This window comes from Schistocerca nitens, chromosome 1, assembly GCF_023898315.1.
Source record: "Schistocerca nitens isolate TAMUIC-IGC-003100 chromosome 1, iqSchNite1.1, whole genome shotgun sequence".
Lineage (NCBI taxonomy): Eukaryota > Metazoa > Arthropoda > Insecta > Orthoptera > Acrididae > Schistocerca > Schistocerca nitens.
This window is the reverse complement of record NC_064614.1, coordinates 1,312,166,500-1,312,179,512: the sequence shown is the minus strand read 5'-3', so window position 1 is coordinate 1,312,179,512 and position 13,013 is coordinate 1,312,166,500. Positions and strand designations below refer to the sequence as shown.

Below are 13,013 nucleotides of genomic sequence, written 5' to 3'. Positions count from 1 at the left end.
ACCGACACTGGTCTGTCACAAAGCATTGACAGCCTGACGTTTCCCATTATCTGCGAGTTCAGAAGTAAGCAGGGCAGCAGCCAAGTGACAATTCTAACTTGGCTGGTTCTGTAGGGGGGGTGCAGGACGTGCCGCTAAGGGGAGGAGTGGTACAGAGGACGCAAGTGCTCACCCTCAACGAGGCTACTGCACTTTCTTCTCTGAGAACAAATTTTAGGAAGCAATCGCGATGCACCGAGAACTGCTTCGCCATTCTATGAAAGAGGTTGTTAGGCGTAACAAGTACTAGACGTTTCATTGACTCACTGGCTCCTGTTTTAATAAAAAAATAACTACAAACACTAAGTATCATTTGTGTGTCGACATTGCAAAAATGAAAATGTTAACAGAAGATCCTTCCCCATCGTGGAACCAAACACCCATTGCAAAACACTACGATAGTGTTGTAGTCAACAAAATATTGATATTGAAAGGTACAATAAGCGTATAAAACGGCAACTGACTTTCATGCAACAGCTATGACAAGCAACAAATAAAAGTACGACTGCTGCACTGATATCCTGTTATTATTTTATGCATAAGGGATTGGCAGAGTATGGCAAGGGTGTTCCGAGCACACCTGATATCAAACTGACATACAAATTAATTCCCCCAGATGACGTCACGTGCTCTTACCCAGCCGGCACGCGGGTCTCCAGCCCCTGCCCTTCTCCCCGCCCAATACTACCGTATGGCGGGAAATTAAAAAAAATGGCGGGAATTTCAAAAATGGCGACCATTTCTTTGTGCCACAGCTGTGCTGACGTCCTACCCAATCCCCCACGCGGGAATTCGAAAGGGCGGGTGCCCTTTGCGCGAGTTGTACAGAAGACCCGAGTCCAACTCCCAACACTGGAAACCGTCCAGATGCACACGTAGAAGGTTACGTTAGTGTACTTTATTTATTTTGATTGGAAAACTTAGGTAAAAATCGGTCATAATTATGTAATTAATCGTGAAGATCAGTCCCAATTACACAACAATATGCATAGTGCAACACAAACAAGGAGCACAGCTCAAGAACTGACGATGTCATAAATTGGTGTTATCCTACTGGGAAAAAAATTTCACAATACAACTCGAAACTAGCAGCACACGTACTCAAATCCTACCCTTCACCCACAAGCTGATGGAAAACGTTGGAGTGGATGGTATCATTTTAATTTTTGTCGGGAATTTCGCTCAACTGAAGAGGTGCTGGTGTCCAGCAGAGAGGAGTGTATTGCCCGTAAGCATACTGCTCAGGACTGTGCCTGCCGCTGTGTGACGTCACGGCTCCTGCTGCACCCTGCAGCCCAGGTAAGCTGATACAAGCTACCACAACTGATGGAGAATGCTTCAGTGTTCTAATTACACATTGAAATTGTCGTGCAGAAAAAAAAGAAAGAAAAATAGCACTCGTAATCAACGGGTGATAATGCAACACACGTACTGGAGATTGGGGAAAATCGTCTTCCTAAAAGACTGCACCAGGAGAGTCGGATGGCAGTTGCACTTGGCTCCTCGTCGGTGTGCAGTCACGAACTAACCAACTTACAGCTACTCTTGCCTCTCCTTATCCCTCGCTCCCCCCCACTGTAGCTAGGGATACAGGCCTGTTTCATCTTGTCACTGATGTCCACGAAAAGATCCATGTGGTGGCAGTGATAAACTGTCTCCAGTCTGCACAACTTCGACCTCCCGGAAAGACTGGAACACCAAGAAATTCTGGAGAACGCTTTTTCAAATAGACAGCTGCTACCGCTTCTGCGCGCCTCCTATGTTGGCTCCCAGGGGGAGCATGTGGCCAGGCAGTCTGCTGTCATACACAACCGGCTGCAACACCGGCAGGCTACACAACAAAGTGACAAATGACGGCTAACCCGAGGACGACTCGTTTCTCCAAAGCGCAGCTGTGCCGCATTGTGACCCTCCCCACCCGTATGTCTCCAGCAGCTCCGCCCACAAGTGCACGCCATTCTGCGTTGAGAACACTTGTATTTAATGTCAACACACCACTTATAAGCGAGCACCTATTAAAAAAGAAAACGTGATCGCGACGATAACAAATGTCCTGTTTCCACGAAAATAGGCGCAGTCCATTTCCTTTTAGTTTTATGAGCAAAATCGGTATAATCTTTACGTTGAACCAAAGGATACAAATTGCATCTCTCTCTCTCTCTCTCTCTCCCTCTGGCCCCTCGAAGTGAAAAAAAAAAGAACTACAGCACCGCCGCCAATTACAGATGAGCAAATTACAGAAGTTGGGCTCCACATCTCGTGTATATCTCCAATCTGTGCAAAACCGAAAAAAAACTTCCACTATTTTGCTGCGAAAACTACCGATCACTGCAGAATGTCCTCGTTATTTCGAAACATTCATCACAGTATAGAAAAAGAGAGACTTGAAACTTCGAAGGTGAAATATCTGTCATGCGATTTCTTTCTGCGTGACGGAAAAAATTGCACGGTTTCAGAGCATCCCTCGCGTTCAAATCAGTGTCACACGTGAGTATTAAAAACATTTCAGACACGTGAAATAACATTGCAGAATACAGCGTTTCATGCCATTTGCTCGCATGTCGCATGAAAAACGATCGTTTTACGTTCGACAACAACAAGCTATAATTCTTGAGGACATTGTTGTTTTGCACGCTGTGATAGGTCCCATTTCACCAATGTGATGCCATACTGCACTGGCGTTTACGAAACAAATCGTGAGACCATCTCTTGCAATAGAACATCCACACGGGTCACTTTGTTCGTTCATGAAATGTGAAACGTAGTGGGCACAGTACCCACCTACTGTTTGAGATGTAGAAAGCATTGGCGGAACCTGCCACTTGTCACTGTGGAGCATGGGAATAAATGTCGAGGTCATTAACTTCAGACTCGTCCTACTTCCATGTTCTGTGATGCTGTCCATACTTTTTCTCATCGATGAGAGAACAGTATCTCTCTTTATTGCTACTATCCTGGGCATGTTGTGAACAGCTTCTTCTGGCGATTGTCTGCGCTCGAACGGTGACCATGTACACGGCTGCAAAATCAGAAAAGAATGGAACACCGAGGCGTCTGTTACCCAGTCACTGTGGAAGATGAGATTACTTGTATAGGTCATCACCTTCAGACAGCTTGTTTGGAAACGCTTCACAATGCCGCAGACTCTTCCAGTTTCTGCATGTAGCGATGTCTTCAACTTTTTTGTTATTGAGAAACATCGACTATGTGTTTTATTTCTACCATCCCTTGTGTTGTGAGAGCAGCATAGTTTACGCCATGTGATGTTCTGCTTTCTGTGAAAGCCAACGATCAAAGCATGTTAACGTCAGTTTAGCCCTTGACACACACCTTGTAAGTCATGGTAGAAAAACAAAATGTATGGTGGTGTAAAAAGCTGTAGTCATACACTGCTCGAATGTGTTACAGCTGTAAAATAATGTATTCATCTGCTTACGAAAGAAAAAAAAACAGGAAACTTGTCTTGCGATTAATAGTTTGTGCGATCTGGTCTTTCTCCAGTGCAGGTGACAAAACTTTCCATAGATCTGTGAAGCAGACTTTTATCACAGGCCTTCTGCTCCAATGGAGCGATATATGTATATGTAATATGCTCAACACGTAGGTGGGATTTGCTTTTCGATATAGCGGTAGAAAAGGCACGATAAAATTTTACAGGAGGTTCTTTTACAGAGAGTGGTATGACTGGTTAAACTCTGGATGTATTAGTTCATAGTTTTTTACCTACTGTCGATGTTACAAAATAATGATGACGAGTGTTCTCAAACATACTAAATGTATAGATGCTGATCTGTATCAGTATTTCATACACCTGCAATGAATGTAATGCCCTCCTGCATAACAAGTTCCAATTTGAACACACGAGATGCTCTGAAACATCACTGATTTTGCTCATAAAACTAACAGAAAACAACTGCGGAATCATGACTTTTTATTATTATCGCCACGACTGTGTGATTAAAAATACCGCAATACTGAGGTACCGCAAGTTCTGTGTTAATTAATACTACATAGCCGGTAAGCTTTTTGGAACCTAGAGAGGATATTGTTGTACCCAACATGTGTGTAGATCGCACTAAGCAGGCTGTTGTGTGATGATTTAAAAAAAAAAAAAAAAATAAAAATAAAAAAGAAAAGCTCTGAGCACTATGGGACTCCAACTTCTGAGGTCATTAGTCCCCTAGAGCTTAGAACTACTTAAACCTAAAGACATCACACACATCCACGTCCGAGGCAGGATTCGAACCTGCGACCGTAGCGGTCGCGCGGTTCCAGACTGTAGAGCCTAGAAGCGATCGGCCACTCCGGCCGGCTTTTGTCCCTCAAACTGAAAGAAATCACTTAACATTCTTCACTTAACACTAACATTCTTCAGAGTTTAAATTCTCTCATTTTCTTTATTCTGATCAAAGTTTCGAAATAATGAGGACATTCTGCCGTGATTGGTAGTTTTCGCAGCAAAATAGTGGAAGTTTCAGTTTCGATTTTACGCAGGAGGACATGTCAATGAGATTAATAATACTTCATATCAGTAACATAGCACCGACATCTGCAGTTTTGTCATCTGTAATCGATGGTTGTGCTATATAAGGGAATATAAGGGAAGTGGGGAGAGGGGGGGGGGGAGGGAGAGAGAGAGAGAGAGAGAGAGAGAGAGAGAGAGAGAGAGAGAGGGAGAAATATGGGAATTATATGCTAGAGTCGAACGTAAAACTTATACAGATTTTGCTCACAAAACTAAAAGGAAATGAGCTGCGCCTATTTTCATGGAAACAAGACATTCATTATTGTAGCTATTGTGTTTTAAATAGACATTCGCTTATAAATGGTGTGTTTACATTAAATACAAACGTTCTCCAGCGCAGAACGGCGTGCGCTTCTGGGTGGAGCTGCTGGAGGGATACGGGTGGAGTGGGTGACAGTGTGGCACAGCTGCCTTTTAGACAAACGAGTCGCACTCGAGGTAACCGTCATTCACCTCTCGATGTTCTGTAGTGACAAGGAAGGGCGGGCCAGTGGGAGCTAAGAGTGGCTCTGAGTTGGTTAGCTCGTGACTGCACATCGATGAGAACGCATGCGTTGCATTATGGCCAGTTCATTATGAGCGCTGGTTTTCTTTTTTCCACGACAATTTCGATGCGTAATTAGAACACTGAAGCATTTTCCATCGTTTGTGGTCGCGTGTGTTAGCTTCCTTAACTTGGATTACCTGGGCTGCAGGGTGACTGACAAGCAGTGAAGGGGGGGGTGGGGGGGTGCCGCGTGACGTCAAACAGACACAGTGCTCAGTGCCCAGCTGAATGCTTCGAGTAATAAGTGGCCAACACAAGCTTCTCGTCAGTTGAACAAAATTTCCAACAAAAATAAAGATAGCGTGTAGGTGAAGGGTAGAGTTTTAGTACGTCTGCACTAGTTTCGAATGATACTGTGAAATTTTTTCCCAGCAGGATAACAACAGTTTTTTTCCTGTATTGTGATTTTAGTAGCCAGTTGCGTAGCGCTATGCGTATTTTTGAGTAATTTTTACTCCAGTTTCCCAACCAAAATACACAGAGTACACTAAGCCAACCATCCTCTCCTGCATCTGGAGTCGTGTATTGGAAGGTAGACTTGGGTTTTCCGTTCAGAAGGCCCGGGATTCTACTCCCAGAAAGGCCACCCGCCATTTTGAATTTCCCACCAATTCCCGGGTGGAGTGTCGGGTGGGACGTCGGAACAGCCGTGGACAAAGAAATTGCTGCCATTTTGCAAGTTCCCGGCAAAATTGGAGATTCCTGGCAATACGGAGGTAGGCGAGAGGGAGAGGTGGGGATGGTGACGGGACGCGGCTGGGGAAAACACTTGACGTCACCTGATGGGGGGGAAAATTGATTGATCAATTTAATTAATTTGTATAGCAATTTTATATCAAAACTGTCCTCGGAATCCCCTTATCCTACTACTCGGAAGAACGCCGTGACTTTATGAAACATGTGGTGCAGTAAGGACAGCAACTGTCAGTTAGTGACGATTATATGTTTGAGCTGGTTTGTGCTGTATTGCTTCGAGTGCACGTCTAACGTTTAGCGTGCAGTGTAATTAAATTTCTTTAAGAACGCGTCCCAAAGTTTTTCATTCCACCCAGCAAACATACTCGTACCATCCCCAACAGCTGCACAATTTCTAAAGTTGCAGCGAACGTGCAAAAACTGTGTAAGGAACTGTAGACGAGGGTGGACATGGCAAAAATCACTGTCACAAAGTGACTAGTTGCTGTATTTACTGCGTCACCACTCACACATTCAATTAATTTTAAGACATACAATTTTTTTTCCAATTTAATTCATAAGAAAACAAGTTAAAGCTAATTTGTTACCTCTGAGGATCTGGTAGAGGAAGACTTTGATGTGGTCGGCGGACAGGTGCTGGGGAGATACTATTATTTTGTGTAGATCACTCTGCAGGAGCTCCGTGATGACGTAGCTGTGAAATGGCGGTCAAGGACTCGTACGACATCGACGTCAGTGCAAACAGATAAACAAAGCCATACATCCGCTGTCAACAAACATGTCAAATACAACACACGTCAGCTGCCCTTACAGGTATCCCACACATGTGAGAGGCAGACTGGGGAAGCACGAAGGCAGTAAAGAGCGGCGGCGGCCGCGGCAGCGTCGTCGACAGGTCACTCGCTGGGGCTGACTCGGGTGCGTGGGAAGCGAGTGTCAGTCGGGTACAGCGCAGAAACAGGTCATATAGTATAACGTAACTGTCAATCTCTATATATAAAAATGAATGTATGTATGTCTGCCCTCTGTGCGTTCCCAAACCATTCATCTGATAGCGATGGAATGTTGGTGATTTGTTCTCCGTACGCCCACGAAGGTTCCTAGCCGAAAAAAAAAAAAAAAAAAAAAAAAACAACACATTCTTGAGGAGATATGACGTCATAAACAATGAGATGCCACCGCGGGAAAATACCCAGATTTGCGCATCCACTATTTGAGAATGGGAGCACTTAGCGACTAGCAACAAACGTTACATACAATTTCAAACGTTTACGAAAATTTTTCTCGCTGACACCCCCACAAAATAATGAAAGGAAAAAAGGTTGTCGGTTACTACATTTTCTCAGTACATACCGTAAATCTGCCGCAGTAGGCATGACGTTTTAATGTATTATTTCGTAACTATTAACTCTAATCGCAACATATTTCGCATACAGTATCCACATATATCAGTAAATGCGCCGGCAAATCTATGTCTCTTTACGACTTATAATTCAGGAGATATGACGTGGTAAACATTGAGATGCGTGAAAAAGTGCCGCATCAGGTATGACGTTTTGTTCTATTATTTCTTCACTACTAACACTATGTCCCTTTCGCAGTATTCAATCACACGCAATATAATTTTGCGAGCATCGCTACGTAATACCGGTTTCCTTCTAGGCCTACCGGTAGGGGTTGTCGGCGACTGCCGATGCCTCTTCACTCATTCTGATAATGTTTAGCACAACTGCACAATAAAAAACACGCAGAACAGTACAGCGCAAAACAATAACGAAGCTGACGACAATGGCTACCTCGTACAACACAGTCAGGTACGTAATGTTGGCAGCAGTAGAAACTGCGTGCCTACCGAAGCCTCCCGACGTTTTCCGACTTCTACCAATTCAGGATTACGGAGAGGTCTGCCATCTAAAAGTTTACACACTGTACAGGAGACTACCGGCACAAATCCGCAGGAGCCAGCTGGGCGGCCGTTCTCTGCTGTAGTGGTCCGATCTCTGGAAGTTGCTAGACTGCACCATCCAAATAGGTGTAGTTAAATCCTTATTTACTATGGCGCCTCTTACGTGCACGCTATTGCAGCAAGTAACTGTACAGAGAAGGGTCGCACAGTGTTTGCAGCTTCGTCCACGCCGCGGAAGCTGTGTGAGAAGGACTAGGACTAGGACTAGGGGAATGCGGCCAGCGGCCTCGTCAGCTGTCTGTACGCGCTGGAACAGAGTTCATCCTATCGAGCAATTCTGATTTCACAATGCTCATTTGACTGAAGACCCTCTTCGTAACTGCATTTCAATGCGGGACCCTTAACATTGTTAATTGCGACACACCGTAACTGTTGAACGAAATTCGTGCCTGTGGAATCTTTACAATCACCTACTCAGCCGAAAAATCCACTTTATAACTAGTGTTCGCCATTTTATGAAACTGATATTCCGTCACTAACGACTGATTCAATTACGTCGGGCTTAGTACAACCAAATATTTCAGCCAATTCAGTGATCGGTTCTTTATAAGAGACTCGAGAACCTCGTTTGCTGAAAATACGCTAATTTTCTTCGGGGTGTGAATGTCATTAGGAAGCCTACTTCTTAGTTCTCCGGTTGAGTGCTATTGTCAAATGTATGCACCGTTTACGAAGGAGGTTCCAGTTTCGCGACTGACTTTAACTTCTGAAATCATTTTCTCAAATTCATACCGTATATACGGTTTAGCATCTACATACGAATCAATATAACCTGTCTGGATATTATTTTCGCTGCAGGTATTGTAATTCTCCGACTCACTGACTGCATGACGTTTTTCAAATGGCTCTGAGCACTATGGGACTTAACATCTGTTGTAATCAGTCCCCTAGAACTTAGAATTACTTAAACCTAACTAACCTAAGGACAGCACACACATCCATGCCCGAGGCAGGATTCGAACCTGCGACCGTAGCGGTCAGGCGGTTCCAGACTGAAGTGCCTAGAACCGCAAGGCCACAACGGCCGGCTGACGTTTTTCAAATCCTCAAGTAATTTTGTAGTGTCAATGTTCTCAATTTCAAAAGCTTCAGTTATGTTTTGCGTTTCCTGTACTATTGGTTCTAAATAACACACATATAACTTATCACAGGCTTCAGCTGTGCCAGATTCGAATTCCAGCACACCCACGAACGTACACACAATGTTTGCACTGACACGCTGAAACAGCGTAACTGATATATCTGTTGATTCATCTAAAATTAATCTGAATACATTTTCACCAATATCTTGACGCAATATTTCCGAAAAAGTGTGCAGCTAACACATTTCTCTGCACTCAGTTCTCTGGAACTGTATTTCTCTCGCACATTTGCCCCCTGAATTTTTTTTTTTTTTAACACAATTCTGACATGTGATCACACGAAAGAAATTAACTGTTTTCAGCAACGAACATGCAGATTCCTGTTTCCGATAATGTATTCGCATTTGTTTTAGTCTCTCTTTTAAAAGAAAGCTTCCGTTGCAGAAAACTTTCGGAAGGATCCGAAAATTCGCTGTGTTTTTGTGTTTTATTTGCTTTTTAATGTCTTAACTATGGATTAATTTCGCACTTTCAGCAAGTACACCCTTTACATTGAGGACAGAACTTCCAAACTTTTCTGTAATGTTGTTCGAGCAATAGGTCCCATCGCGAAACACAACCGAAATGCACAATTTTGCACACGGACACACTTCAATCAAACACTGAAATGAACGTAACTGAGTAACTGCATTCTGCCTGACTCACTGTTGTAACTTGTTTTGTTCATTAGATTACAAAGAGGGAATTCACAGACAAATATGAGTGCTAGGGCCAGGAATGCGCTGAAATAAGGCTGAACAGGGGCAGCAGGCTTTTCAGTAGTTGCATGGGCAATAGTCTGACTCACTGACCTGGCCTTGTAACATTAGCATAATACGGCCTTGCTGTGCTGGTACTGCGAACGTTTGAAAGCAAGGGGAAACTACAGCCATAATTTTTCCAGAGGGCATGTAGCTTTACTGTACAGGTAAACTATGATGGCGTCCTCTTGGGTAAAATAATCCCCCATTCGGATCTCTGAGCAGGGACTACTAGGGGGGACGCCGTTATCAAGAGAGACAAAACTGGCGTTCTAAGGATCGGAGCGTGGAATGTCAGATCGCTTAATCGGACAGGTAGGTTAGAAAATTTAAAATAGAAAATGGATAGGTTGAAGTTAGATATAGTTGAAATTAGTGAAGTTCGGTGGCAGGTGGAACAGGACTTCTGATAGGTGAATACACGGTTATAAATACAAAATCAACTAAGGGTAATGCAGAAATAGGTTTATTAATGAATAAAAGAATAGGAGCGCGGATGAGCTACTACGACCAGCATAGTGAACGCATTATTGTAGCCAAGATAGACACGAAGCGCACGCCTACCACAGTAGTACAAGTTTATATGCCAACTAGCTCCGCACCTGACGAAGAGATTGAAGAAATGTATGATGAGATAAAATAAATTATTCATATAGTTAGTGGAGACAAAAATTTAATAGCAATGGGGGACTGGAATTCGATAGCAGGAAAAGGAAGAGAAGGAAAAGTAGTAAGTGAATATGGACTGAGGGGTGAGGAATGAAAGAGGAAGCCCTGGTAGAATTTTGCACAGAGCATAACTTAATCATAGCTAAAACTTGGTTTAAGAAGCATGAAAGAAAGTTGTATACGTGGAAAAGGCCTGGAGACACTGGAAGGTTTCAGATAGATTATACGAGTATAATGGTAGGACAGAGATTTAGGAACCCGGTTTTAAATTGTGAGACATTTCCAGGGGCAAATGTGGACTATGACCACATTTTATTGGTTATCAACTGTAGATAAAAACTGAAGAAACTGCAAAAAAGTGGGAATTTAAGGAGATGGGACCTGCATAAACTGAAATAACCAGATATTGTAGAGGGTTTCAGAGAGAGCATTAGGGAACGATTGACAAGAACAGGGGAAAGAAATACAGTAGAAGAAGAATGGGTAGCTTTGAGAGATGAAATAGTGAAGGCAGCAGAGGATCAAGTATGTAAAAATACGACGGCTAGTAGAAATCCTTGGGTAACAAATGGCTCTGAGCACTATGAGACTTAACATCTGTGGTCATCAGTTCCCTAGAACTTAGAACTACTTAAAACTAACTAACCTAAGGACATCACACACATCCATGCCCGAGGCAGGATTCGAACCTGCGACCGTAGCAGTCCCGCGGTTCCGGACTGAGCGCCTAGAACCGCTAGACCACCGGGCCTGCCCTTGGGTAACAGAAGAGATATTAAATTTAATTGATGAAAGGAGAAAACATAGAAATGCAGTAAATGAAGCAGGCAAAAATGAATACAAACATCTCAAAAATGGGATCGACAGGAAGTGCAAAACTGCTTGGCAGGGATGGGTAAGAGGACAAATGTAAGGATGCAGAGGCATATATGACTAGGGGGTACGATAGATACTGTATACATGAAAACTAAAGGGACATTTGCAGAAAAGACAACCATCTATACGAATATCAAGAGGTCGGGTGGCAAACCAGTCCTAAGCAAAGAAGGGAAAGCAGAAAGGTGGAAAGAGTATATAGAGCGTCTATACAAGGGCGATGTACTTGACGGCGATATTATGGAAATCGAAGAGGACGTAGATGAAGATCAAATCGGAGATATGATACTGCGTGAGGAATTTAAAAGAGCACTGAAAGACCTAAGTCGAAACATGGTCCCGGGAGTAGACAACATTCCATTAGAACTACTGATAGCCTTGGGAGAGCTAGCCTTGACAAAACTCTACCATCTGATGAGCAAGATGTATGAGACATGCGAAATACCATCAGACTTCGAGAAGAACATACTAATTCCAATCTCAGAGAACGCAGGTGTTGACAGGTGTGAAAATTACCAACCTATCAGTTTAATAAGACACGGCTGCAAAATTCTAACACGAATTCTTTACAGACGAATGGAAAAACTGGTAGAAGATCTGGTAGGATTCCGTAGAAATTTAGGAACACACAAGGCAATACTGATCTTACGAATTGTCTTGGAAGACAGGTTTAGGAAAGACAAACCTACGTTTCTAGCATTTGTAGAAAGCTTTTGACAATGTCGACTGAAATACTCTCCTTCAAATTCTGAAGGTGGCAGGTGTAAAATACAGCGAGCTTAAGACTATTTACAGTTTGTACAGAAAGCAGATGGAGTTATAAGAGTGAAGGGCCACGAAAGAGAAGCATTGGTTGAGAAAGGAGTGAGACAGGGTTGTTGCCTATACCCGATGTTATTCAATGCGAAGACCACAACAGCAATAATTTTGAAATTCGTAAAAAGTTACAAATTTTCATAGTTTATTTTCCCAAAAAATGAAAAAAAGGCTCAGAAGTGTATTCATCAAGTGTCATAGTATTGGGAACAAAGTATTCATTGAAAATAAATTTAAATCTCCATCACTTTTTGTTTCTTTATTACAATATTTTCAATTTTCGCTTTCATTACGACGTTTCGCATATACTCTCATTAAGAGAGGTGTGTAGCATTTAAATAAATCATCAGAAAAACAAAATATCGTAGTTTTGGAGAGGTATCACGTGCAACTTCAACATACATATATATATATATATATTTTTTTCCAGCAAACTTTGAACTAGTGGTGTGTCACATTCACTCTAGACCTGTGTGACTTGATATGAAATGCTCTGTCAGATGTTGGGGTGGTGCAAGTAACACCGTCAAACTGCGTAAAGCGTTCTGGGCATCGATAATGGATACAATGAAATAGACGTTGCCGGATACGTACTTGTGGCAAGTTGTTCAGTGTGGTTGCTCCAGTTATTGACCTTTTTTACGTAATAGCTCATTAAACAACTGCAAATAAATATTTGTTAAACACAATGAAAGTAACTCCACTACATTAACACGAGCTCGGTGAAGTTATTTTGTCTACTCACAAGAGAACTAGAAAGGAGAATGCTGGGGAGGCGTGGTCAGCCTGTGGGGGAAGTCCCCGCAGCTGGCGCACAGCTCGAGAACAGTGTGCACGGGTTTACCCAGACTCTGTACACACGCGTTCATATTATTGGTAATACGTATCTGAATTCCTTGACGTCCCAACGCACTCTGTGGAAAATAAACACACCAGCCCATACCTGCACACTGCGTCGGCAGTGACAACTTTGTGAAAACCCTCTGCTGTTGCTCTC

At 43.0% G+C, this 13,013-nt stretch overlaps 1 protein-coding gene across 2 annotated transcripts in view; it reads right to left on the bottom strand.

Annotated features, from left to right (window-relative positions):
- LOC126202910 (serine/threonine-protein kinase NLK) overlaps nt 1–13,013 on the bottom strand; it is a 462,489-nt gene that overhangs the window by 64,830 nt on the left and 384,646 nt on the right. For both annotated transcript variants that reach the window (XR_007540200.1, XM_049936993.1), the window contains exon 4: nt 6,395–6,501. Coding sequence is in view for 1 of the 2 variants with exons in the window: in XM_049936993.1 (XP_049792950.1) it covers nt 6,395–6,501 (107 nt within the window). In the remaining variant the exon portion in view is untranslated. The remainder of the gene's footprint in view (nt 1–6,394; nt 6,502–13,013) is intronic.